At 41.4% G+C, this 23668-nt stretch overlaps 1 protein-coding gene across 1 annotated transcript in view; it reads left to right on the top strand.

The window, feature by feature from the left end:
* The window catches only part of Ccny (cyclin Y), a 131173-nt gene that overhangs the window by 96337 nt on the left and 11168 nt on the right, over positions 1 to 23668 (top strand). Inside the window, exons 5-8 of the mRNA XM_036187776.1 lie at positions 1797 to 1832; positions 7611 to 7668; positions 7760 to 7879; positions 16137 to 16303. Coding sequence (XP_036043669.1) covers positions 1797 to 1832; positions 7611 to 7668; positions 7760 to 7879; positions 16137 to 16303 — 381 coding nt within the window. The remainder of the gene's footprint in view (positions 1 to 1796; positions 1833 to 7610; positions 7669 to 7759; positions 7880 to 16136; positions 16304 to 23668) is intronic.

Here is a 23668-nt window from a genome sequence, read left to right as displayed (position 1 = left end):
GGCTATGAATGTATGGGAAGATGCTCTGCAGTCATTATTACCTTAGCTCTGAAGCCCTTTCACCTTAGGCAGAACCCTCCTCATCAGCTCAGATGCCTTTAGAGGTTTTAGGAAGAACGGCCCATTACCCCTTGGTCCTGAGTATCCTCACACCTAGCTGAGGTCATGGAAGTAAGTGGGTCTGGGAAGAGATGTGTGCCAGGGGCTGTGATTCAGTCTCAGGAAATCCAGCACACTCGAGCCTCCTGGAGACCTCAGAGCTGGCTTAGGTCTCTGTTGTCACCCTCCCATCGACTTGACCTCTGGTGGTTTCTTGAAAGGCCATTTCTGTTCTCTGAGAACCAGAGCATATTGCAGTCCTGCAAATGATCTGGGTTTTTAGAGGCTAAGAAAATAACTTGGAGGCATTTTTCTGCATTTTAAAGGAAGACAAAAGGATTAGAAAGAATTTTAGACAATTTTTTTTAAGGTGGCCATTCAACTTGGTCATGATCAAAACTGCCATTTTCTATTCAGAAGGAAAAGGTTTTTTTATCAAAGTATTCAAGGTGAGTGTTAGTGAAGCTGTAGTGAAAAGACACTAGTGAGTACATTGATCATGCTCCAGCAGGATGCTTAAGAGCATGTGTTAGGTCCAGCCACCTAATGGTTCCATTGTACATGCTTTCCTATAGAAATAATATAGCCATAGAGTACACAGATATTTGTGAGCCTGTTTATTATGGTGTGAATGAATTACTGAATATTACATATAATTTAAATATTCAGTCATAGAGAATGATTAACTATTAACAGTCAAACTATGAAGTATAACTAGCAGCTTTTAAAATGATGTTTGTTAGGAATTGTTTCTAAGGTAAGAAAAGCATTAACATGGCTATCTAAGCATAGGATGCCAACCTCTTTGTTCACACACATATAGGCAGTAACTGTATATCTCAAATTGATAGTAGTTATTTTGGGGGCAAAGAGACTATTTTCTTTTGTTTTGAGACATAGTCTTTCTTTGTACCCATGCTTGCCTAAAACTCTGCATTCTCCTGCTTCCCAAGTGAGATTACAGGTGTTCCATCACCATTCCTGCTAAAAGACAATTTTGCTTTAAAGTTGTTTCCCCATAGTACTGCTAATCAAACACAGGGCCACTCACATGCTAGGCAAGCACTCTGCAACTGAACTACATTTCAACTCAGATTTTTCTTTAAGCTTTCTATATTTTCCCAAATTTCTGTGTTGAATATATTGTATTTTACATTAGAAATGAAAAATTGAGGAAAATGAATGTTTATTATATTCGAATATTTGAAAAGTTTAGACAGTTTTAAGACAATGCCCTGGGTGAGTTACACCACCAGTTCAGGAAGTGAGTGGCTGTGCTGTATAGCTTGCCCAGATGCTGTGAGGAAGAGCAGCCACTGTTCTTACTGCGCATTTTTCTTTCTGGAAGTTACAGACAAAGGAGTAATTTGCTAACCCAGTAGGCAGTGAATTGGAGATTTCTAAATAGGTTTGATTTGTACCTGCATTTTAAAAGAGGAAGGCTAAAAATCTGATAGAAAAGCTGTAACTTCCTATTGTTATTCTATTGTTTCCAAAAATAGTCTCACAATTTCTGGAAGTGATCACCAGAGTGACTTAATGTGGAGTATGTTCTGATCAACACTGAATGAAATGGGGCTTTACAGGTGGACTCTGTGGCTTTTAATTAGATTTGGTGATCTCTACTTGATAGTACCTAGTATATGAAATGGTGAGTGTGTTTATGGAACATTGAATTCCTGTGTTTTATTTTACAGTGTAGCTCTTGCGATATATTACCACATCAAAAACAGGTATGTGGACACTTAATTCTGTGGTAAAAGTATCACACGTTGTCTTGTTATGTTCTTCCTGTTCTTTAGCCTTGAATTGATATTCTTAACTCGTGTTTTAATAGACCTTGTAAAGGTTAATGCACCAGTGTGCCAGGGAAGAAGGAAGCTACTTCTGGACCAGGAGCACCACATTTGGGGATTTATGGTGGGATGAGACTTCATGAGAAGGCTCAGATTCCTCCCTCTTTACTGGTTCTTTTCTGTGTAACTAACTAAGCATCTGTGTTTTAGAAACTGTTAGGGTTAGTTTAAATTCACTTGGAAATTCTGATAAAATATGGTAGAAGCTCTCCCTGATGAAAGTGTATCTTGCAGTGGTTTGATTAATTTGAAAACTTTGGATAAAATTGGATTTTTTAAATCTTTAAAGTATTTAAGGTGCATCTGAAAAGATGAGTTAGCAATTGAAGAGTTCTTCTTGCTGCTTAGTCATGAAGACCAAAGTTTGGCTTCTAGCACCTATATTGTGCAGCTCAAAAATGCCAATAATTGTAGCTCTAAGGGATACGATGACCTCTTCTGGCCTCCATGGGGCTCCACATGTGGGCATACTCTCAAACACAGATAGCACTCACTCATGCATTTGTAAAAAGAGGGGGAAACAGGGGCTGGAGAGAAAATTCAGTAGTCAAAAGTGTTCACTGCTCCTATAGAGGACCTGAGTTTGGTTCCCAGTACCCACATTGGGCAGCTCACAACCTCATAACTCCAGCTCCAAGTGCATGTGACGCCTTTGACCTCTTCTTAGTCACCTGCACTCACATGTACATACACAGACACACAGACATATAATTAAAAATAATAAAAATAAATTTGAAAGGAAGAAAAGTATAGTAATTCATTTATTTGCTAATTTAGGACTAAGGCATAATTTAGGTCTGGGGCATTAAGCCATATCTGTAATTCATCCTTCCCAAACATGTTTTCCCAATAGTGAGGAATTTAAAAGGCATCTGCAGAACACTGAGTATATATTATTTCAGGTTTTTATCATAAAAGTCTTCCAAATTTCTTTTTGATGATTTCCTTTTATTGGACCTTTTCAAAGCATCCTCTTAATTTTCATAGGCACAAAGGCCACTAAACCACAGTCTCATTTCAGTATTTCATGTGATGTGTGCAGACATAATATTAAGTGCAAAGCTAGTTTGTGAACTAAACAGCAAGACAGACTCCATAACTACTCAGGCTGTTCACACATGAGAGAGTTGTGAGATTAGGGAAGCATGGCTATGTGAAGCAGGCACCTGGAAGGTGTTCACTGTAGTGGGTTGTTCCTGTGCTGTAATTGGGATTGATGTCTGTTGTGTCTCTAAGAGTTTTCCATGTAAGACACGGACAGCAGCTTCAGCCTCTGAGCTGGAATAACAGTAGCAATGCCAGTTTTGTCCTGTCATTTCTGGGACAAGTTCAAACTTTGAAAACCCTGCGGCTGAAGTTACCTGTAAGACCAATAGTGAGACAGGTGTGCTTTGAAACCAACTTTCCATTAGCATCTTTAAGAGATTTCTTGGTTCTTGTTTTGGGGCTGAGAATTGAGCCAAGAGTTCCATGGGTGTTAAGCATGCCCTCTGCTGGTGAAGTACATCCAAAAGTTGTTTTAGTTATAGATGTTAATAACAAGCAGCTTTATTAAGTGCTTACTCAGACTTCCATTGTCAGTCTTTGCATGAATTTATAGTTTTAATAACAGATCTGAGAAGTGTTACTTTTATTACTTACACTTTACAGATAATGAAATTGAGGCACAGAGGGTGTCTTAGTCAGTGTTCTGTTGACTATGAAGAGGCACCATGATCACGACAACTCTTATAAAAGAAAGCATTTCATTGGGGCTGACTTACATTCAGCGGTTTAGTCCATTATCGTCATGGTGGGAAGCATGGTGGCACACAGGCAGACATGGTGCTGGACAGGTAGCTGAAAGTTCTTCATCTGGATTGGCAGAGAACAAGAAGAAAAAGAAGTACTGGGCCTGCCTTGAGCATTGAAGCCCCAAAGCCCACCCCTCACCCCCACCCCAGTGACACACTTTTTCCAAGAAGGCCACACCTGCTCCACCAAGTCCATGCTTCTAATCCCTGCAAGTAGTACCACTCCCTAGTGACCAAGCATTCAAATCTGTGAGCCTGTGGGGACCAATCCTATTCAAACCACCTCAGAGAGATTCAATAATGCCTTAAAACTATACAACTAGTCAACTGGAAAATTAAGAGTTGAGCTCAGTCTACCACCCATGTCTTTTAATCCCTATTCTTATAGTTGAGTGTTGATGAACTGAGGCAAAGGTAGTTGTAAGTGGAGAAAGAATGAGGTTAATTTGATTAGTCTGGAGGTGGAATCCTGAACCTCTCTGAGGGCAGGACACATGTCATGTCTGCAGACTTTGTCATGGACAGCTTACAAACAGCCTTGTGGGGTTAGCCATACATCTGCCAGCTGGCTGGATGTAGTACTATTCACCTGAGATACATAGTTTTGTATGGATAGGGAAGGAGACAGTTCATCTCTCAGAGGATACATTAAATTTTTTCAGTCATTTTGCTTAAATTTATGATCTTTTTTCCTACTTTGTTTGGTATTCTCCTCTCCACTTCCCCTTTTTTGAGATAGATCTTAAATAAGCCAGCTGGCCTCAAGCTTATTACGTAATCAAGGGTGATCTTGAATTTAGGACTGTTGTCAAGTACTAGGATTACAGGGGTACACCATTACACCCCACTTACGTCCATGTTGTAGTTCAAGTCTCAGGCTTCATTCTACTAGGCAGAAGCTACCAACTAAGCTACATTCGCCACCCCTTCCTTTATTTTCCTAAATTATTTGTGGCAAATGTTTCTCTGGCATACGACATGGTTTTTAGAGGGTTTCCATTCATCAGGAAAAACTGAATAGCACTCCTGGTTATCTAAGGAAGTGCAGTACTGGCCAGGCTTTCAAATGTCTTGCCACAGGGAAGGTGATGGGGTCTGCTGATTCTTAGTGGCTGGGGACATGACCCTGCAGCCAAGTGCACAAGGAGGAACTGTCTGCTTCTAAGTTCCATGGTAGGACTGAGCCTTTCTTCTTACTTGGGCTTATCTATACTCTTACTGCCAGGCTCTTGTGAACAGTCCCAGGGCACAGGTAGATGCTCAGAACTTTTGATCAGTTTCTATGCCTGATGCTAGAATAGACACTGGGCTGTTTTATAGAGTTGTTAAATTTATAAAGCAGAAATTGGAGTATTTAACACAACAGATATATTGAGGGGTAGGTCGGTAAGCCTGGTGTTCTCAAGCTGAACCTAAACTTTATACACAGACTAGAAGTTATGTGCTATTACCCAAAAACCACTGTGAGGCTGTTCATTTGTTTGCTTGCTTTGTCAAGCAAACTCTAGCTTGATCTAGCTTGACATAAGCTAGAGTCACCTGCTAAGACAATTGAAAAAATTATCTCAATTAAAAAAAAAATGCCTCTATCAGACCCGCCTATATAGGCCCATCTGTGGAAGCATTTTCTTGATTGAGGGTTAATGTGGGAGGGCCCATCTGGCTATAGGCATTTCTACCCCTGTGCAGGTTGTCCTAGGTTATACAAAAAACTCAAAATGGGCACACCAGAGGAGGAGCAAGCCATGAGGAGGAGCAAGCCAGTAGCAGCACCCCTCCATGGCCTCTGCTTTAGCTCCTGCCTCCATGATCCTGCCTTGAGTTCCTGTCTCAGCTTCCCTCGGTGATCAGCGGTGATCAGGACATGTAAGCCTTCCTGTCAGACAGGACATGTCTCTTCAAAGTGCTTTTAGTGTGTTACCACTGCCGTAGAAAAGCAAAATAGGACTTGATCTTAATTGTGGCTTTTAAATTAAATTTTTGGACAAAATTCAAATTACATTAAACAGTAGATCTGTCACTGATGAGATGAGATGCTCTCTGTAAAATCCAAAACTCCAAGGCTCTGAGTTGGCCAGAGGCTAGCAGCCCAAAGTACCAAATTGACTAGAGTCCAACATCTCATAGCACTCTTCAGGTCAGAGGCCTGAAGCCCAAAATGTTGTGCAAACCATAGGCTAGTATCTTGATAGTGCTATGTGGACTAGAAGCTAGCACAAGGCAGTGTGTAGACCAGAGGTCAGCACCCTAAAGCACTGTACAGATGAAAAGCCAGCAGCTCAAAGTGGTATGTATCCGGCAACCAGCATCTCAAAGCACTGAGTACACCAGAAACCACCAGTTCAAAGCCCTGTACATATGAAGCCATCACCTCAAGGTTCTATATAGACAGCAGTGATCCAGAGTGCTGTATAGATCACAGGTCAGTAGCTCAATGCACTATGAGATCAGAAACCAGCCCAAAGTACTATATATTTGAGGTCAGCATCCTAAGGCGCTGTGTGTGGACCAGAGGCCACAACCCTGTTTGCTATATGTAGACCAATGACTGGCCAGCCTTGTCTACTGTAAGACCCAGTTCTTCTAAACATTGCCCCATTCACAGCCATTCTATATTGGTTATAAAGTAGATATACAAACCACATATACACTGATATGAGAAATTTACTATAGTGTAAAACATAATTTTATCATTTATTAAAAAGGAAAACAAATTTGCAGACTTGTGAAATCGATGTGCTTGTTTATTTTTACATGAAGAAATCTTAGCTGAGTATTTATACTGCAGGGTACAGGGACTTTGGAGTTTTTCTGGATTTATTGTTGCTTTCATAATTATTAATGCTGAGGATGCTGCTTTACATATATGCCCAATACAAAATGGCAGAAGTATGTTTAGGGCCATTTTAGAAATGGCTGGAAATTCTGTTCTTTCCCATACCAGATATACTGAGTAATAGTTTGTGAAACTCAAGTCATTTATTCAAACTGCATTTTCTAAGATCTGATATTCTAACACACTGTAATCCAGAAATGTTCATTTTGATGCTTCCGTGCTGAGAAATAACAGTAGAAAATACTAAAATTCTTTATTTTTCATAATTAAACCATTATGCTTCTATAAGGTCAGATATCTTTGTACGTACAGTAAAAATACTGCATTTCATAATATCCAGTAGTCTTGAATCCCAGCAGGAGTGTTTCAGGCAGTTTCCTTGGCATTGAGTGGCTGCAAGACTGATCTTCCTTGCCTGCTGCATGCCCCTTCCCCCCCAGACTGCTTCAAATCAACCACCATATGGTTACCAACAGTCAGAAAAAAAGATGTGAAAATGAAATCATTTAAGATTTGGTTCATTTGAAAAGCCGGGGATCATGAGGGAAAGGTGGAAAACAGTGACAGCCGTGGAAGACATGAGATTAAAAAAAAAAGAAAAAAGTAGAAGGGAACTGACTAGGGTAGGAAGAAAAGCAGCCAGAGCTGGGGAGGAAACAGGAAGGGGAATGTGGAAGAGGACTGGACAAGAACAGAACAGATGACACATGTCTGTAGGACAGTGTCCAGATAAAACCCGCTATTACTCTGAATTGTTAACCTAAGAAATTAAGACGGGAAAGTTGAAAAATTAAAATCAGCATTTTTGCTTAATTCACCTAGAGGTTCTTATTTGTAGATTCAACAATAACAACAAAAAGATTAAATACTGTGCCTGAGAAGAATGACTCATTATTGACAGTGTCTCTTAAGTTTAGCAGTTTCTGTGTGTTGAACTACAGGTGAACTGAAACATGTTTTGTTTCATTTTGGGTGGCATTTATTCTGCAGAAAGCAAACTGATTTTCTATTGCTTTTCCTCACCAGGGACCCAGATGGAAGGATGCTCTTAGATATTTTTGATGAAAACCTCCACCCTCTTTCGGTAATCGCCTCCTTGTGTTTCATGAGATGGTTTAGTTAGCTGTCTCTTGCTCCTGTCAGCTGGCAGTCATCTGAAAACTCTTTTTTCCTAGAAATCCGAAGTGCCACCAGATTATGACAAACACAACCCAGAGCAGAAGCAGATCTACCGGTTCGTTCGGACACTGTTCAGTGCTGCTCAGCTGACAGCTGAATGTGCCATTGTCACCCTGGTGAGTGTCAGCATCAGAGACTCTTACCAGGTGACCCTGGGTAAACTTGTGGAAGCTTCTATGTCTTCTGTGAGACTAGAGGATGAATGTCTTGAGAGTGTGGAGTGTTTCAGAGTCCTCTCCTAAAGTCATGTATGAGATCCCACTCAGAACCAGTCAGTGCTCAGTCCTGAAGTTTTCAATGCAGACGAGTCCAGCAGGGCTGATGCAAGGTAGTATGGACCAAGAACATCCTCTACCAATGTCTGGTTTCTTTTTGTTCACTCCCCACTGTGATCTTAATGACAATAGAATATAGTCAGTCATTATTCCAGTATGCGTTGAAATGTCAGTGAATTGTGCGTATCCATGGCCTCGACAGAGGAAGTGTAGCTTCTGATTTGTTTGGTGTAAATGTGTTGGTAGGCCATGCTGATAGTATAGAAACCCACATTTTAAGACTCAAGTGAGGAAAAAATGATTGTTAGGATGTTAAAACTTCATGGATTTTCTAGATCAATGTTGTTTGGGAAGTGGGTTTAAAAGTGGACCCTCATCATCCCTGATCTTTACACATGATGTCTCTCAGATTAGAAGTGAGCTTTGCCTATGACCGAGCATGCCTGGAGAACAGACTCTGGCTCCCTAGTTTCTGGGTAGATTGCTGTCTAACAGAAAGCTTGGCTCTGTGTCTCTTCACACTAAGTTTGTATGACGTGTGCTAACTCAACAGTAAGCCATTTGCTCATTCATGTGTTGGTTCATGATTCCTAACTGCCTGGCTGCTGCAGGGTGAGACCCGTTCAAGTGATACTTACTGATCCAGAATGACCATAGATTCTGAGATCCAACTGGGGAGTTGCATGCAGTTTCCAAACAGGAATTCAGCAGCAGGGTTTTCAGAAAAGAAAGGCTGAAAAATCAGGAGACCATTGATGAGATTTAGGGTAAAATTTATGCTGTAAGGAAACTTTGAGTTATTATAAATAATATATTATACAGATTAGTGGGTTTCACTGACATTTCTGTTCATGACATAAAAATATCAACGTTGTGAGTTGGTCATCTTAACCCTCCTCATCTTTCTCCTTGTCCTCTCTCTGTTCCCTGTCCCCTCCTGCCAGCTAAGGGCCAGCCTTGGAAGCAGGCCCTGTAAGGACAAACCTTGAGCCTGCTTCAGTTCACTATTGTCTGTGCTATTCTGTTGTTTCTGTTTTTCCTGATACCTCATAAATGAGTAGGGTATTCTCCAGGGCTGCAAAGATCTACCCTTCAAAAGCAAAAGATAGAGTGTTGTTCTGATTACAAATACTAAGAAGTTTGTATGTGTGCACATACCATCATCATGCTTGAGGTTTTCTTAGTAACCGTTCTTCACTACATAGAAATAGTGTTGAAAGAACAGATGGAACCAAACTTCCAAGTGGGATCTTAGTTTAATGTTTGCTCATTTAGCTTTCAGTAGAAGCTCCAAGGCAGCTAGTGTTTCCATTTTCACTGTAGGGAACCCTCAAAGACTTTCAGACTTGTATAATAAAGTACCATGAACTAAAGTGCCTTTTAAAAAAAATTTATCTGGATATAGTGGCATACGCCTAGAGTCCTAAATACTTGGGAGGCTGAGGCAGGAGGATCACCTGTGTGCTGGAGGTCAAGGCCAGCCTATGCAACACAAAAATCCTAGGAAGTAAAGGGTGGGGAGGAAAGAGGCAGGAAGGGGTGATGATGCAGTGATCTCAGGCTTACCATGCTAGCACGATAGCTCTGTCGCTGAACTGCAACCTTTAGTGTCTGTCTACTGAAAAACCTGTAGTATCAAGTACTAAAATCCAGGTGGAAAAGGTAGAGAAATTTTATAAACAGGAAGCTGTAATTACTCCCTTACAATAATTTGTTTCGTGCTCACAAGTTAGAATCTGTAAAGCATCATTCAGTGCTGAGAGATTGGATAATAATTCTCATGTCCTAAAGTAGGCATGGTAGCATCTGAAGTAGGATAGAATCGGAGTGGGATGAAGCTGTCAACTTTCTTTGCTGGCTTGATCTTGTACTCTTGATCTAGACCTTATTGGAGCCACCTCTGATTGGCTAAACCAAATAGTTGTAAGATTATAGGATTAATACCAAAAAGAAATTGTGTCATGTTTGAATTCAGACTGTACACTTGACCTCACATAATTTTCTAAATTCAGATTAGAGGGCTAGAGAGATGGCTCAGCAGTTAAGAACTGGCTGCCCTTCCAGAGGACCCAGGTTCAATTTCCAGCACCCACATGGCAGCTCACACCTGTCTATAACTTCAGCTTCAGAGGATCTGACACCCTCTCACCAATGCACATAAAATAATTTTTTTTAAAAATTCAGATTGGAATAATTTCATCAGAATTTTTTTGATGAATGTCCTTGATTTGGTGAGTTTGCATTTAATCTCCTAGTTCAAAATGCCTTTGAAAACTTTGTCTGCAGCTGACAGAGTCCTCTGAAACTCCACAGATGGCAATAACCTGTGTTGTCTAGAGATTCGTTAGGACTGCTTTTATGTGACTGTAATGTGAAGTGGAGCTGAACAGTATCCTGTTAGCACTGTTTGGAGATACTGTTCGTGAAAATCAGTTGGATGTTACTTGGCATAGAATTAAACTATACTAATGGGAACTCCCCCCAAAATACAGTGTTACTGACAAGTTCTGCTGAGTCACATGCTGGTAAGAGGCACTCACTAATTATCTCCTGTGGTGTGACAGCTGCTTTCTTCACATGTAACATGTTATGGTGATGTCTCCCTCCTTCAGTAAGCCCTCAAAGGGTATCAATAGCATGTCATAAAACATGTTGGCTCTTTTCAGGCAATATCTAGTGTGCTATTAGTATCCATCAATTAGGTAGTTTTAACTCAAAATAAAATGTCATAGCCACCTTTCTGCCTGCGCCAGTGGAAATTATTTTATTGCAGAGGTTAGCCCTTAGTGTGCCCGCCTTCACACTTATGCTCCCCTGTCATTCAGGGAGTCTTTTTTTCTTATTTTGTTGGTCACTATGAGAGACAGAAATTCCATTTTCTTCCTGGTACTTAGTGTATGGAGCAGCCTTGTATTCTTCATACATGAATGAACCTAGCAAAGAGATGGAGCCTCTACTCCTTCCTTCCCCTCCCACCCCACCATCCTGTCTCCAGCTTCAAACCAGGGAGGGAGCTTCCCCGTCTCTGCTGCTCTTCACCTCAGGCCTTGGGCCTGTTCTGCCTGGACAGACTCGATCGAGTTTAAAGCTCAGTCTTGCCTCCTTTGCTCAGCTTGCTCACAACTTTGGGACATCTTTTGATATATCTAGACACAGAGCATCCTGTCAGATCTGCAGTCACCTTACTTAGCCTCTTCCCTCTGGCACCTCCTGTTTCTAACGAGTATACATAGCCAACTGCACATTTCAGAAACCTTAGGTGCTTCCACCTTTGGGGCTTTGAGGTCATTTCTTGCAAGTGTCTGGACTATATTGAGATGGTCCCCACTTCAAACACTGCTTCTCTCTGGTCAGCCTGATTCATAATTTTCCTTTCAGTGGCTACTTCCAGTCAGTGGTATTGCCCAGGCCCTTCTCTGACCCTGAACAGTCAACTGTAACCTGTAGGCTCAGGGTTAGTATAGAGCCATAGAGGATCTGTACTTAAGATTGGTCGGTGAGTGCCCTTATGTCCCCTTGCTGTGGTCCGGTGTCACTCAGACTGCCTGATGCTGCCTGATGTCTTGTCTTTTCACTTTATTTAGTACATCTTCCAGTCCATGCTACTGGCCCTCTCAACTTGCCAAAATTGAGCCTCTCCTGAAGGCCCCCGGTGCCATATCTGGTGTGGGTTTTCCTTTTTTTGTGGGGGGGGGTGTTTCGAGACAGGGTTTCTCTGTGTAGCTTTGCGCCTTTCCTAGATCTCGCTCTGTAGCCCAGGCTGGCCTCCAGCTCACAAAGATCTGCCTGGCTCTGCCTCCCGGGATTAAAGGTGTGCGCCACCGCCGCCCGGCTTCCTTTCTTAAAGAAATCTCTGTTCTACTTAGGAGGCTTGTTGTTTAAACAGAATGTAATCTGCACTTCGTGTGCTTAACATTTTCCTTTCCACATGTGGCTTTTTACATTTGTAAATATTTAAGACTGTACAAATATGGGGCTGGAGAGATGGCTGAGAGGTTAAGAGCACCGACTGTTTTTTCAGAGTTCCTGAGTTCAATTCCCAGCAACCACACGGTGGCTCACAACCATCTGTAATGAGATCTGGTGCCCTCTTCTAGCATGTAGGAACACATGCAAGCAGAACATTCTATATATAATAAATAAATAAATCTTAAAAAAGACTGTACAAATACTATATGTGAGCTTAATATATGTAACACTAGCAGATTTCATCATTTTAGATTTTAGAAAGCAAGTTCTTAAGAGTATTGAGTATATGAGTTTCATTTCTTTTTCATACGGAGTTCCATTTTATAAATGAGCATCATAAAAACTGCAGACATGAGATAAATTTTAAATAGTCTAATTTAGCTAAGGGAAACTAAAAGGCAGCTGACTTAGAACATGTTAAAGAGAGAGAGAAAGAGACGGGGGAGTGTGTGTGTGTGTGTGTGTGTGTGTGTGAATGTATGTTTGTGTGTGTATGTTGACGTAAGAGAGAGAGAGAAAGCCGGGGGAGTGTATGTGAGAGACAGAGAGAGAGTCAATGTGTCAATGCTCGTCTCGTGAAGGCCACAGACATTGGATCCTCTGGAGCTGGAGTCACAGGAAGTTATAAGCAGCAACCTGTTCTGAGTATTGGAATAGAGCTTGAATCCTCTGAGCCCTCTCTCCAACCCCATGACAGCTTAAACAAGGGGCGTTCTGTTTTGGGTTTGTTGTTGTTGTTGTTGTTTTTAATGGTTGTGTTAAACTAAAGTCTGTTGGTTAAAAAAATCCTGTGTTGTTTGGTTTCATTTTCAAAATCTAAATTTCATCTAAACAATTTAAGTGTCATTTCATCAAATCAGAATTATAGTGAGGTACTAGCTCATACCCATCAGGATGGCCATTCTCACCTTGAACACATAAAATAGAGGAGGAATCGCACCTGAGCACTACTGAACTACACGCTGCGGCCACTGTGGGGAACAGTGTGGTAGCTTTCTTCTTACAGCTAAATGGAATGACTGGAAGGCCCAGCAGCTCCACTTAACTACACCCCAAATGACCAAAACATGACTTCCCAGTGTTGGCAGCATTATTCACTTTGTCTTGCAGAAGAAGCTGCCTAACCTGGCCACTTATAGATTAGTGCTAAACAGAGTGGGACTTGTGCATACAATGAAGTATTTCTCATCCTTGGGAAGGAAGAAGTTCTGGTAGTGCTACAGATTGATGAAACATGAAGGTGGTGTGCTGAATGAAATAAACCAGGCACAAGAAGATAAATATTGTATGATCCACTGGTGTAAAATAGAGACAAAAAAGTGCAGTAGTACTTGTAAGGGTTGGCAAAAGGAGGACTTGGGGAGGATGCAGAGGCTGGGATAGAGAAGGATTGTATAGAGATATGTGGAGTTTCCTTTGGGACTCATGTCAGTGGTGAAGATGGTCAGAGAACATTGAGCATACCTAGTGCTACAGATAAAATTAGAAATGGTTGAACAGTGTTGTGCTGGGTATATTTTGTTTGTTGGTTTGTTTTGAGACAGAGTTTCTCTGTGTAACCACTCTGGCTGTCCTGGAACTCATTATGCAGACCAGACTGGCTTGAACTCACAAAGATCTACCTGTCTCCGCCTCTGGAGTGCTGGGATTGATGTCATATGCCACCACCATCCAACCATGTTGTGTGGATTCTACCACAGTAATAACAATATAGGTTTATCAGCAGCCAGATGTGAATTACAATTACAATGAAGCTCAGTTTTTAAAAAACTATAGGGAAGCAGGAGGATCTCTGTGACCTACATAGTAAGACCCTGTTGCCGGGGGCTGGACCCAGTGGTTGACAGGAAGAGATAAGAAGGATGGGCCAAGTATGATAGTTGGGAAAATAATGCAGCCTGACTGGCCAGAGTGTTTATTTATACAGAATTCCATAAGTAGGGATAGATTCAGGTTGTTTCAAAATACAGATCATACCATTTTTGTTTTTGGACATGTGTTTCACTTCCTCTTGAATATTTTCTAGTCATCATTGATAAACTGTGACAGAACAGAGTTATCTTTTATAATCATTTTCCCTCAAGTTTAATCATCATTGATAAACAGTTATCTTTTATAATCATTTTTACTCACTAACCCTATAACCCAATTTTTAAGAATCTAGAGCCATATGACAGCCCGTTCTCAGGCTGTTAGCTTTTGTGGCTACAAGAACACTAGAACAAAACAAAATCTCCAAACCATCCTGGGCAGACTACCATGTCCCAAGCAGTGTATTATTAACTCCATGGTCAGAGTGCCCAAGAAAAATTCTCAAACCAAAACTGCTGTAGTTACTATTCAAATTCTGGCTTAATACAAATTCTGGCATTCTGTCTAATCCTGTCATTCTGTTGTTCCTTGGTCATATGACATCACAGTGGTTCTGCATGTGCTAACTTTTCTAACAAAAGGAGGTCTTGACATCTAATTCTTTTATCATCTTTATACATCATTCTTTGCTCATCAATATAAGTCTCTGGGAAGGGCAGCAGTAACTTCAGCTAATCTAACTTTGTTGCTGTAGATGCCACATAATCGCCTGAGCCTATAGTGGGAAGAGGCTTGTTGTCTGGTCTGCGGCCAACTCCTCTAGCCCACCGAATCTTGTTCACCTTTTTAAGTTTACTTTGTTTTGATTTCCTTGTTCTTTTGTAAGTACAGAGACAGATGTTTCAAGATATTTCATAGCCTCATAAAGAGACCTCCAGCTTCTAAATGTCGTCACAACCTCCAAGGTATAAGGAAAACTTTCAAGTAGATAAGGACATCTCCCTAAAAGCAGGAGGAGTAGACTGTTCAGGACTTTGCTGGGGAAGCTTAGAAGCAGTACCCCTGGGAGAAGGCATAAATGATTCATAAGAAAATTTCTATCAACCCAGTCTACCGAAATTGTATAAATATTAAAAGTCCACCAAGTGTGTAACAGAGGAGATGAAAACCACAAGTGGCATGGCAGCCATTATGCTGCTCAGCTTTGCTGGATCTTTGTCAAGAAGCTGTGCATGACTTCTGCCATCCCCATCAGATATGGCTGTGCTACCCTGTCTTTACAGAACAAACAAACCTCTGTCACAGCCAGCAAGGTGGCTCACCAGCTAGAGGTGCTTGCTGCACAAGCCTGGAGACCCGAGTTCCATTCCCAGAGCCCACAGAAAAGTAAAAGGAGAGAGCCTACTCCTCCGACCTCCACCTGTGCAACATGACATGGCTAACACATTATGCATACACAGAAATGGTTTTTAAAAATAAATTTACTCTGTAGGTCAGTGACTTCTTAGAAATTAGCTAAGATCAAGTGTAAAATACCTTTTAAAAATTGTGTAGGTTTATAGCTTTTACATTCTTTGTGTCAGAATATAGTTTGACCTGAAGCTTTTGAGATTTATGCCAGCCTCAATATTTACAAGATCAGCTACATTTTCACTATTACAGCTTGTGACCTCTGGCCTATTTCTAATAAAACTCATAGGACCTTTGAAAAATAAGTATGTCCTGGGGCAGTTATGGCTTTCGGTTTAATATTTTTATGGGATTCCTGATTGTGTGAATGAGGGGTGCTCTGTTTCTTGTGCCTTTTCTTGGGCTCTTTTCCTTGTTATTGTTTAGTCCAATTCCAATGTGTTAGTTTTTGGTTTTTCTTACATATTTTATATTATTAGTCCTTAGAAGCCTGTTTGTTTTCTAATGAGAGACAGAAAGGGAGGGGATCTGGATGGGAGGGAAGGCAGAGAGAAACTGGGAAGAGTAGAGGGAGTGAAGACCAATCAGAATATTATTTGTGGAAAAAATTATTTTCAATAAAAATAGGTTAAAAAATAATAGATTATATATTTTTAAGTATGTTCAACAAATTTTTTATGTATATTTGATGGGGTTTTTTGTCATTGCCCTTGAGTTTGGTTGCGCTTATAAATGACATCATTTTCGAGACTTTTTTTCACTGATTACAGCAGGTATTCATATAAGAAATAAGTATATCCAGGTAACACCTGCTTACAGGACTGTTGAAGTGGGATTTGTGCTCAGGTTCCTTGGGTGGAGGAGACAACTGAACGCATTTAGCACTGGCTTCCTCATGTCTCCTCAGGTATACCTTGAAAGGCTCTTGACGTATGCAGAGATTGACATCTGTCCAGCCAACTGGAAGCGCATTGTTCTCGGGGCAATCCTGCTGGCCTCTAAGGTGTGGGATGACCAGGCTGTGTGGAATGTAGATTACTGCCAGATCCTGAAAGACATCACAGTGGAGGACATGTAAGTGTGGGCATCACTCTGTTTCAGGGCTGAATTAGAGGGAGACCATGCCTCTTTTGGGTGATCTGTATAGAGTTGCTGGGGTCTAGCCTTGGCTCGGGTTCAGATCTGAAGATGGGGAAGGGGCATTGGCACAAGGAAAAATTCTGACTTCCAAGTGGACTGCACTCCAGTGACCCTGAATAGCTCAGGCTGTCTTTATTTATTCTTAAACAGAGTTTTTCTAACCAGGGTTACATGAACAGCTTTATTGGCTGTTTTTCACTTTTAAGTAACATCATATTTTACATTATGAAAGCCCCCATTGTTCCCCTTTATGCTTCCCCAAATACCCTTTCCCACCCCCTACATAACCTTCAGCGTTTTTGCAGCTTAACTAAATATCGAGCCATACACATCCTGCTCTTGCAGCACTTATGTCTGCTGGCAGCTACCTGTGGTTGCAAAGTTAAAAAATAATAGACATGGGCACAATGCTTTAAGGACAGCAATATTCAAACCCAGACAATTCTTTCATGTCTGCAAGATACGCTTTTATACAGTTCCCCTTTCTACAAGAGGGTCCCGTGTAGACTTTGATCAGGCACTCTCTCCCCATCTCACTCTATCATACTTCTCCCACCAATATAAGCTCCTATGTATGGTAAAGATGGATTTCTCCATCCATATTTTACATTGCATTTTTCCCATTGGCTCATACTAGATTCTATCATTGATTCTGTATGCTGGTGTCCAGGAACTTACTCTCCACAGTTACCACTATGTGTGTTCCTGAGACCTTTTCCCTAGTCCGTGTATACATGGCCTTACTCCTCTTCCCATAGAACTGTGAGACATGGTTAACATTCCAAGTGTTTTCTCATGTGTACCTAACTCTTTATTGAGTCAGAAAAGTTCCCAGGATTAGGAGTTGTAGTTTACAATTCCAGATAAGAAACTTGAGAAGCAGTAGCCCCCTGCTGAAACTTAGGAGAGAATATTTGAGAAAGAGCAGAATTTCCAAGGAAAATTACAGCTGTTGCATGTGTGACTGACAAAGTAAAACTAAGAACTTCCCAAAGAATCACCAATATACTGAGAGAGAAAAGAGCCAGCAAGCTGTATTAACTCTGTAAATTCCTATGCTGTCCCGTGGACTACTTGTCCTTGCCAAGTGAGAGTCCATTTCCACAGGTGCCCTACCCTGAGGAAACCCAGTGGACAGGTGGTCATATGCTGATCCAAGACCAGGCTGCATGGCTCCCATGTAAGAGTGAGTGAATTTGGCTGAGTGTTGTCAGGCCCCACAGGGAACCTGCATGTGGAAATAGAGTGAACTGTATTTCTCGTCATTGTGATCATGAACAGGTTACTAGCAATACTTTCCAATTTAGTGAAAGTATTTGCTGAAACTGTTACAGAATATTCCTTGGGGGTTTGTATAATCAGCTGTGTATTTCTGGGCCTTGATGTACACCAGCATCATCCTACCCTTCTCTCTCCAAGCCCAGTAGAGGAGCCTCCATATGGGGAGATATGTCCACCTGGCTCCTAAGGCCATGTGAGGATTTCCCAGCTGGCTCAGACCTCAGATTCTATGAGAATTATTAACTGAGGACCTGCACACAGTAGTCATAGAAGCATTCAACTCTCTCAGGCACCTGGAGTCTTGTGGCTTATTATCACTTCTGACATTCTTTGCTTGGCATAGCTCTTTAGCTAAGCTCCTTGAGGAACTTTCTGACCAGAGGTTACCAGCTGTATCCCAGTCATGCCACATTCTTGGGCCCAGTAGCCCTGGAGTGAGAATCTCCATGCAGCCTGTGTGGGAGAATAACCAGGCTATAGACATATTGGCATGCCGCCTGCAGATCCTCACCAGCCTCCCTAACTACGGCCTCCTGCTGTGATCCCCCCACCCCCAAGACCTATGTCCTCAGAGCCCTGCTTCTGCATCTGTGAGCCTTCCCTGTGTTGGCTGCTTCATCACAGTAAGAAAACTGGAAGTTTTTATTAGATGGTCGACCTCACAAGGGTACAGAGTTCTTTACCATATTTCAGGGTGAGGGAAGTTTCTAAAGCACTGTCATTCTGTCTGACAGGAGATAATTCTCAGTGCATGCAACTCTAGCCCGTGCTTCTTATTAGGAATGATTCTTGCATTAGTCCCCTAATGCAACTCTTTATTGCATGCCAAGGAATCGTCTGCTTGACCCTTCCTGTGTGTGTGGATGGATAATGACTTGGGACTTTGTAAAGCAGAGGTACCCAAGTTCTCTGTGCAGTTCTATCCACTTAGAAGAAAACAGCTGCTGAACTGAGACTAGCTTCTGCATACAGTTACTACTGTAACCCAGATGCTTACAAAAGAAAAGGAGATGATGTTGATTAACAAAACAGTAGCTGACAGTTACAGGGGTGGGGGGTGGGAGGATTGCTCTGTCTTAGTCTCTAAGCTATGAAGAAGGCCAAAATAGTCTTTTTTTGGTTTTTCAAGACATGGCTTATCTATGTAATAGTCCTGGCTGTTCTGGAACTCGCTTTGTAGCTGTGTAGACTAGGTTGGCCTTGAACTCCTGAGATCCACCTGCCTCTGCCTCCCGAGTACTAGGATTAAAGGTGTGCTCCACCACCAACCGGCTCAAATATTCATTTAATTCATTCTCTCCCTGTCTAAAAGAAATGAGAGTTAAAAATACCACTTACTTTAGAATTCCAGGTATAATGAAGGTTAAAATAACCATGATATGAAAACCTGCTTGGACTATATGATATAGCAGCAGCAACAGTAATTCCTGCTCATTTACTGAATACATCCTACCCCCAAAGGAATAGCGTTTATATGTTAATTGATGTCTTGTGGTTATCCATAAGTGCTAATATTATCCCCATCAAGATGAATTTGGGGCACTAAGAAATTAAATAGGATGCCAAGTCCCTTGACTAGTAAGTAAGAGAGCCAGAATTTATATTTCTTCTCTTGGGAGCAGATAAAGCCAAAATTCTTTGAACTATTTATAATGTATTTTAAATGACTTTTTTTTTTTCTTGGAATTTAAGTCTCTTTCTACCCAAAAAAAATCTAGAAAATTTGACCAAGGTTCATTCAGCTGAAATTCAATGTAAAGAATTGTTTGGGGTCTGGAGATAAAGCTCATAGGCTTGCCTGATACATCTAAGATCCTGGGTTGGGCCCCAGTAGCTTCAAAAGAAAGAGATTATTTTGATGGCCACACTCAAATATGTTTTTTTGTTGAACCTTCAGTATCTTAAGCAATTACATATTATAATGAGGTTAAAATATTTTCAATTAGGGTTTTTCTTGAAGAAAACTACTTCATGATTTGAAAGCATTATGGTACATGTAATAATAGTACTCATGCCAAAGTTCTATGTGTTCCATATTTTGTCAAAAGAAAAATAATTGTTTTTTATACTGGTTTCTGTCCTTTCTTTGAAACCTATTGGTGACCGAGTTGACTCATTGACAGGCAAGCCCTGTGCTCACTCTCATCAGATCATATTTGCTGGATGGCTTCTTGTCAGGGATTCAGCAGGGGAAAAGCACATGGTGAGCACTTGCTTCTAATATGAAGACTGTAACCAGGTTTGGTGATGGAATCTTGCAATCCCTAACACTTGGAAGTGGAGACAGGATGATCCAGAGTTCAAGGCCAGACTGTCACTAGTCCTCTTGAAGAAAATGGAAGGTGATCTCGTCCATGGACTTCTTGTGCCCCTCACCTGCCTCTGGAGACTACAGACCTCCCTGAGGCCTGCTCCTGTGTCTCCTGACTGAGTAGCAGCCTGCTGAGATGCTTGTGTGATGAGCCAGAGTTCTTTGTACTGAGAGCTAGAGTTCTTGTTTTGAATGGACTGTTGATCTATGCTGTGTATATTATGTGCTGAAAAGCCTATATATTCTCCAGAGGGAAACTGGTAACCTGCATGGAGATCTGTGGATATACAGTCTGTCCTGTCCCACCTCCCCTGTCCCTACCCCCATCCACAACAAAAGAAAGAAGGCCACAGAATTCTTCCTAATAGAGCATCAGTGAAAATAATACTTTGTATGGTGATCCACCATGACCACAGAAGTCTTCATACATTCTAGCTTGGCTTTTCCATCCCTAAAAAATTTTTGGAAAATTTTGTCTGTCCACTACATATATACGTTGATACTAAAACTTTTTCAATAAGTATGATGACACACACCTTTAATCCCAGAATGCAGGAGGCTGATACAGAAGGATCCATTAGTTCTAGGCCAGCCAGATACTAAGACTTGCCTCAGAATTAGCAAGGGAGCTGGGTGGCGGTGGCGCACACCTTTAATCCCAGCACTCGGGAGGCAAAGGCAGGCGGGTCTCTGTGAGTTCAAGGCCAGCCTGGTCTACAAGCGAGTTCCAGGAAAGGTACAAAGCTGCACAGAGAAACCCTGTCTCGGGGGGAAAAAAATTGAGCAAGAAACAGGTTTCTCTCATCATAATATGTGATTAAAACCATTTGAAAATTGTAAGTGTGAACTAGGGCCTGAGTGCCACCATTATCCATGTTGTCAGAGTCCAAGGTTGTAGATTGCCTCTTATCTGATTGAGCTCTGTTTCCTTTTGAGTTTCCTCCTTCAATAGTCTTTTCCTTAAACTTGTCTGTCACAGAAAGTGTGCACATAGCCTGAAACTAGTGCTACTTTCTGGACTGCAATAGTCTCACTTTAAAAACTCATCTCATTAGTGCTCAGTTGGTGAGGACAGTGTGGAGAGTCAGCAGATAGCATGGGAGGGTGAATTGCAAACCAGCCTAGACACTATCTCAATAAACATATGTATCTATTAAAGGTTATGAGAGAAACGAAATCTTCTGGGAAATAGGTCTATTAATGAGATTGGTATAGCTGCTTTTCCTTTCACCATTTCATATTTTCATGTGTGATTATTTCCTAGTGACGTAAGTTGTTCCCATTGTTCTCTTACCTTCTATAATATAATAGCTGGGAGACTGTGACATTACAAGAGATTTGGGTATATTAGTACCACTGAATTATTTTGATGTTTTCTGAGTTACATGCTAAAATTATAGTCATCTGTTAATACAAATTACCTAAGTCCACCAGGTATTCCTTTATTTTGCTATTAGCTAGTCACTGAAATTATTTGTTTGTTCAATACTAACACTCCAGGAATTACACGTCGGGGTGGCAACCCTGCATAAGGCTGGATGCATAGCCTGCCTCCTTCCCCAAACAGAAGAAAAGTCATTAAAAGGGACCAAAGCAATAATGTGTTGCTTCTTCAAGGCTATTGCTGGCCAGTCAGGAAGAAGTCTTTCCCCCATACTGCTGTCTTTCTCAGCATGCTTGAAGTATTCTTTTTACTGCAGGTAAATGCATATCCCAGCATGAAGAGTAGGACCCACACAGAGCCCTGTAACAGGTTCTGGCTATTAGTAGCCAAATTAGATCTTCTCAGAGGTCATACATTCAAGTCCTGACCCATAAAACTCAAGATGTAGCCATAATTGGACATGGAGTTTTTAAAGAAGACATCAAACTAAAATGGAGTCATTAGGATGGGTCCTAATCAAATTTGTCCACTGTCCTCACACAGACACACAGAGAGATGGGACAAAAAAGGTAGCCATCTGTAGCCAAGGAGAAAGACCTCAGAAGATGCCTTTGTCTTGGCTATCCATCCTCCAGAACCACGGGAAAACATTTGTTGCTTAAGACACCCAGTCTCCTTGTCCTGGCTGCCTGAGCACACTATTGCAGATTTCAGTGTTGCAAAGTATGTTATCACTTTTTAAAATGCTTGAAAATGGGGAAGTAACTTTGGAACTCAGTTCCAAAGGCTAGAAGAGTTCAGAGGCTTGTTTTCAAAAAGAAAGCTAACCCTGGATTCTTGATTATTGGTTGAAGTGGGGGCATTGATGGCACTTTGGTTGAGGGCTCAGAAAGAAAAGAGCAGCGAGGAAGGTTATTCATCTCAGGTCTAAGTGCAGATAGAGTCATGAACAGGCAGTCTTATGAATGAGACAGAGGAGTCTCTGGTGAAGTGTCAGACAGACATGAGGAGCATTTGTGGGAATTGAGGAAAGGTGAGCTTTGACATTATTTTGTAGAAAGCAGAATATAGAATTCAGCCAAGGGGATTTTTGAGTGAAGTGCTAAAGATGGGCTTGATTTTCTTTGTTGTTGGAGTAAAATATAAAATACAAAAGGGGAGAAGTAAGCTGAGGAAGGAGTTGTTAACGAAGAATCAAATGTTCAGGTTGAACATCTGGAACCTTTACAATCTTCTGATCCTAGCTTTTCATACTGTACAAGGTGAACCACAAGGTGAACAAGAAGTGGACTCGGTTGAGTCAGTCATGTTATAGTTTGAACTAAAAGGCACAGGCATGGGACAAAACAAAGTAAGATTGCCAGACTTTAGGGAGTATGCAAGATGTCCTCTAGAGGCATCTGGTGAAGACGTGGATTCTTGTCCTTAACCCTAGGGAGGTGTGTATTCCCAAGGTAGGGCTGTGACCCAGTGACAGAAAGTCACCCAAGAGATTCATCTCATCTCATCTGGAATGTGACTAGAGTTTGTCTTCCTGGGTTTTGGACTTACTTGAGATTCATAACCCCTTTCTTTCTAGAGAAAAGATTTCTGCCTTTTCCAGAGGGACTGTCCATCCTGTATCTCCCCACCCTTGTATTTGGTAGCAGATACCTTTAGATTTCCAGATTCACAGCGAGGAAGGAATTTTATTTCAGAAAGCACCCATGGAATGTCGTCACCCATTGCTGATTTGGTTCATATTCAGATGCTATTGTAGGCTTAGAGGCAATACTGGAGTGGGCCATGGGTGGGAGGAAGTGAATGTGTTCTGCATATAAAGTGGGCCAGATGACAGTGCTGTGAGGCTGAACATGAGAGATCACATGAGAGGTTGTAACCATTTAAAGAGGAGGTCTTTGAAGTGGTGAGTAAGTTTATGGCCAGTAGGGTAAACCATGGTATAGTATTCCCAGTGTTCTGTAAGCAGAGAACCTGAGAACATAGGCAGCATGGTTGAGACCATGGGAGACCCAGGAGAAAGGCTACCTGTAAGACAAGGAGGAAAGCAAGCCTCAGAGACCACAGGTGCCAACCTCCTACAGAAGTGAGAGTGTGTTGCCTGTGGCATTTGTCACAATAGTCTTGGCAGACCTGATAGGCTGTAAACCATTGCAAGGTGGAGTTACCTAGGAGTCTGTGGCCTCGAACCACATTTGTGGAGAGAGGGGCTTCTCACTGTCATCTTGCTTTGTTTTCTTTTGGGTAAGAAGTAGAGCCCATAAGCCTTAGATTTTTTCCTTTCTTTTCTTTTTTTAATGAATCCTTGATCCAGTCTTTTGCA

Source organism: Onychomys torridus, chromosome 5 (genome assembly GCF_903995425.1).
Source record: "Onychomys torridus chromosome 5, mOncTor1.1, whole genome shotgun sequence".
Taxonomy (NCBI): Eukaryota; Metazoa; Chordata; class Mammalia; order Rodentia; family Cricetidae; genus Onychomys; species Onychomys torridus.
This window is presented reverse-complemented; position numbering and strand designations above follow the sequence as displayed.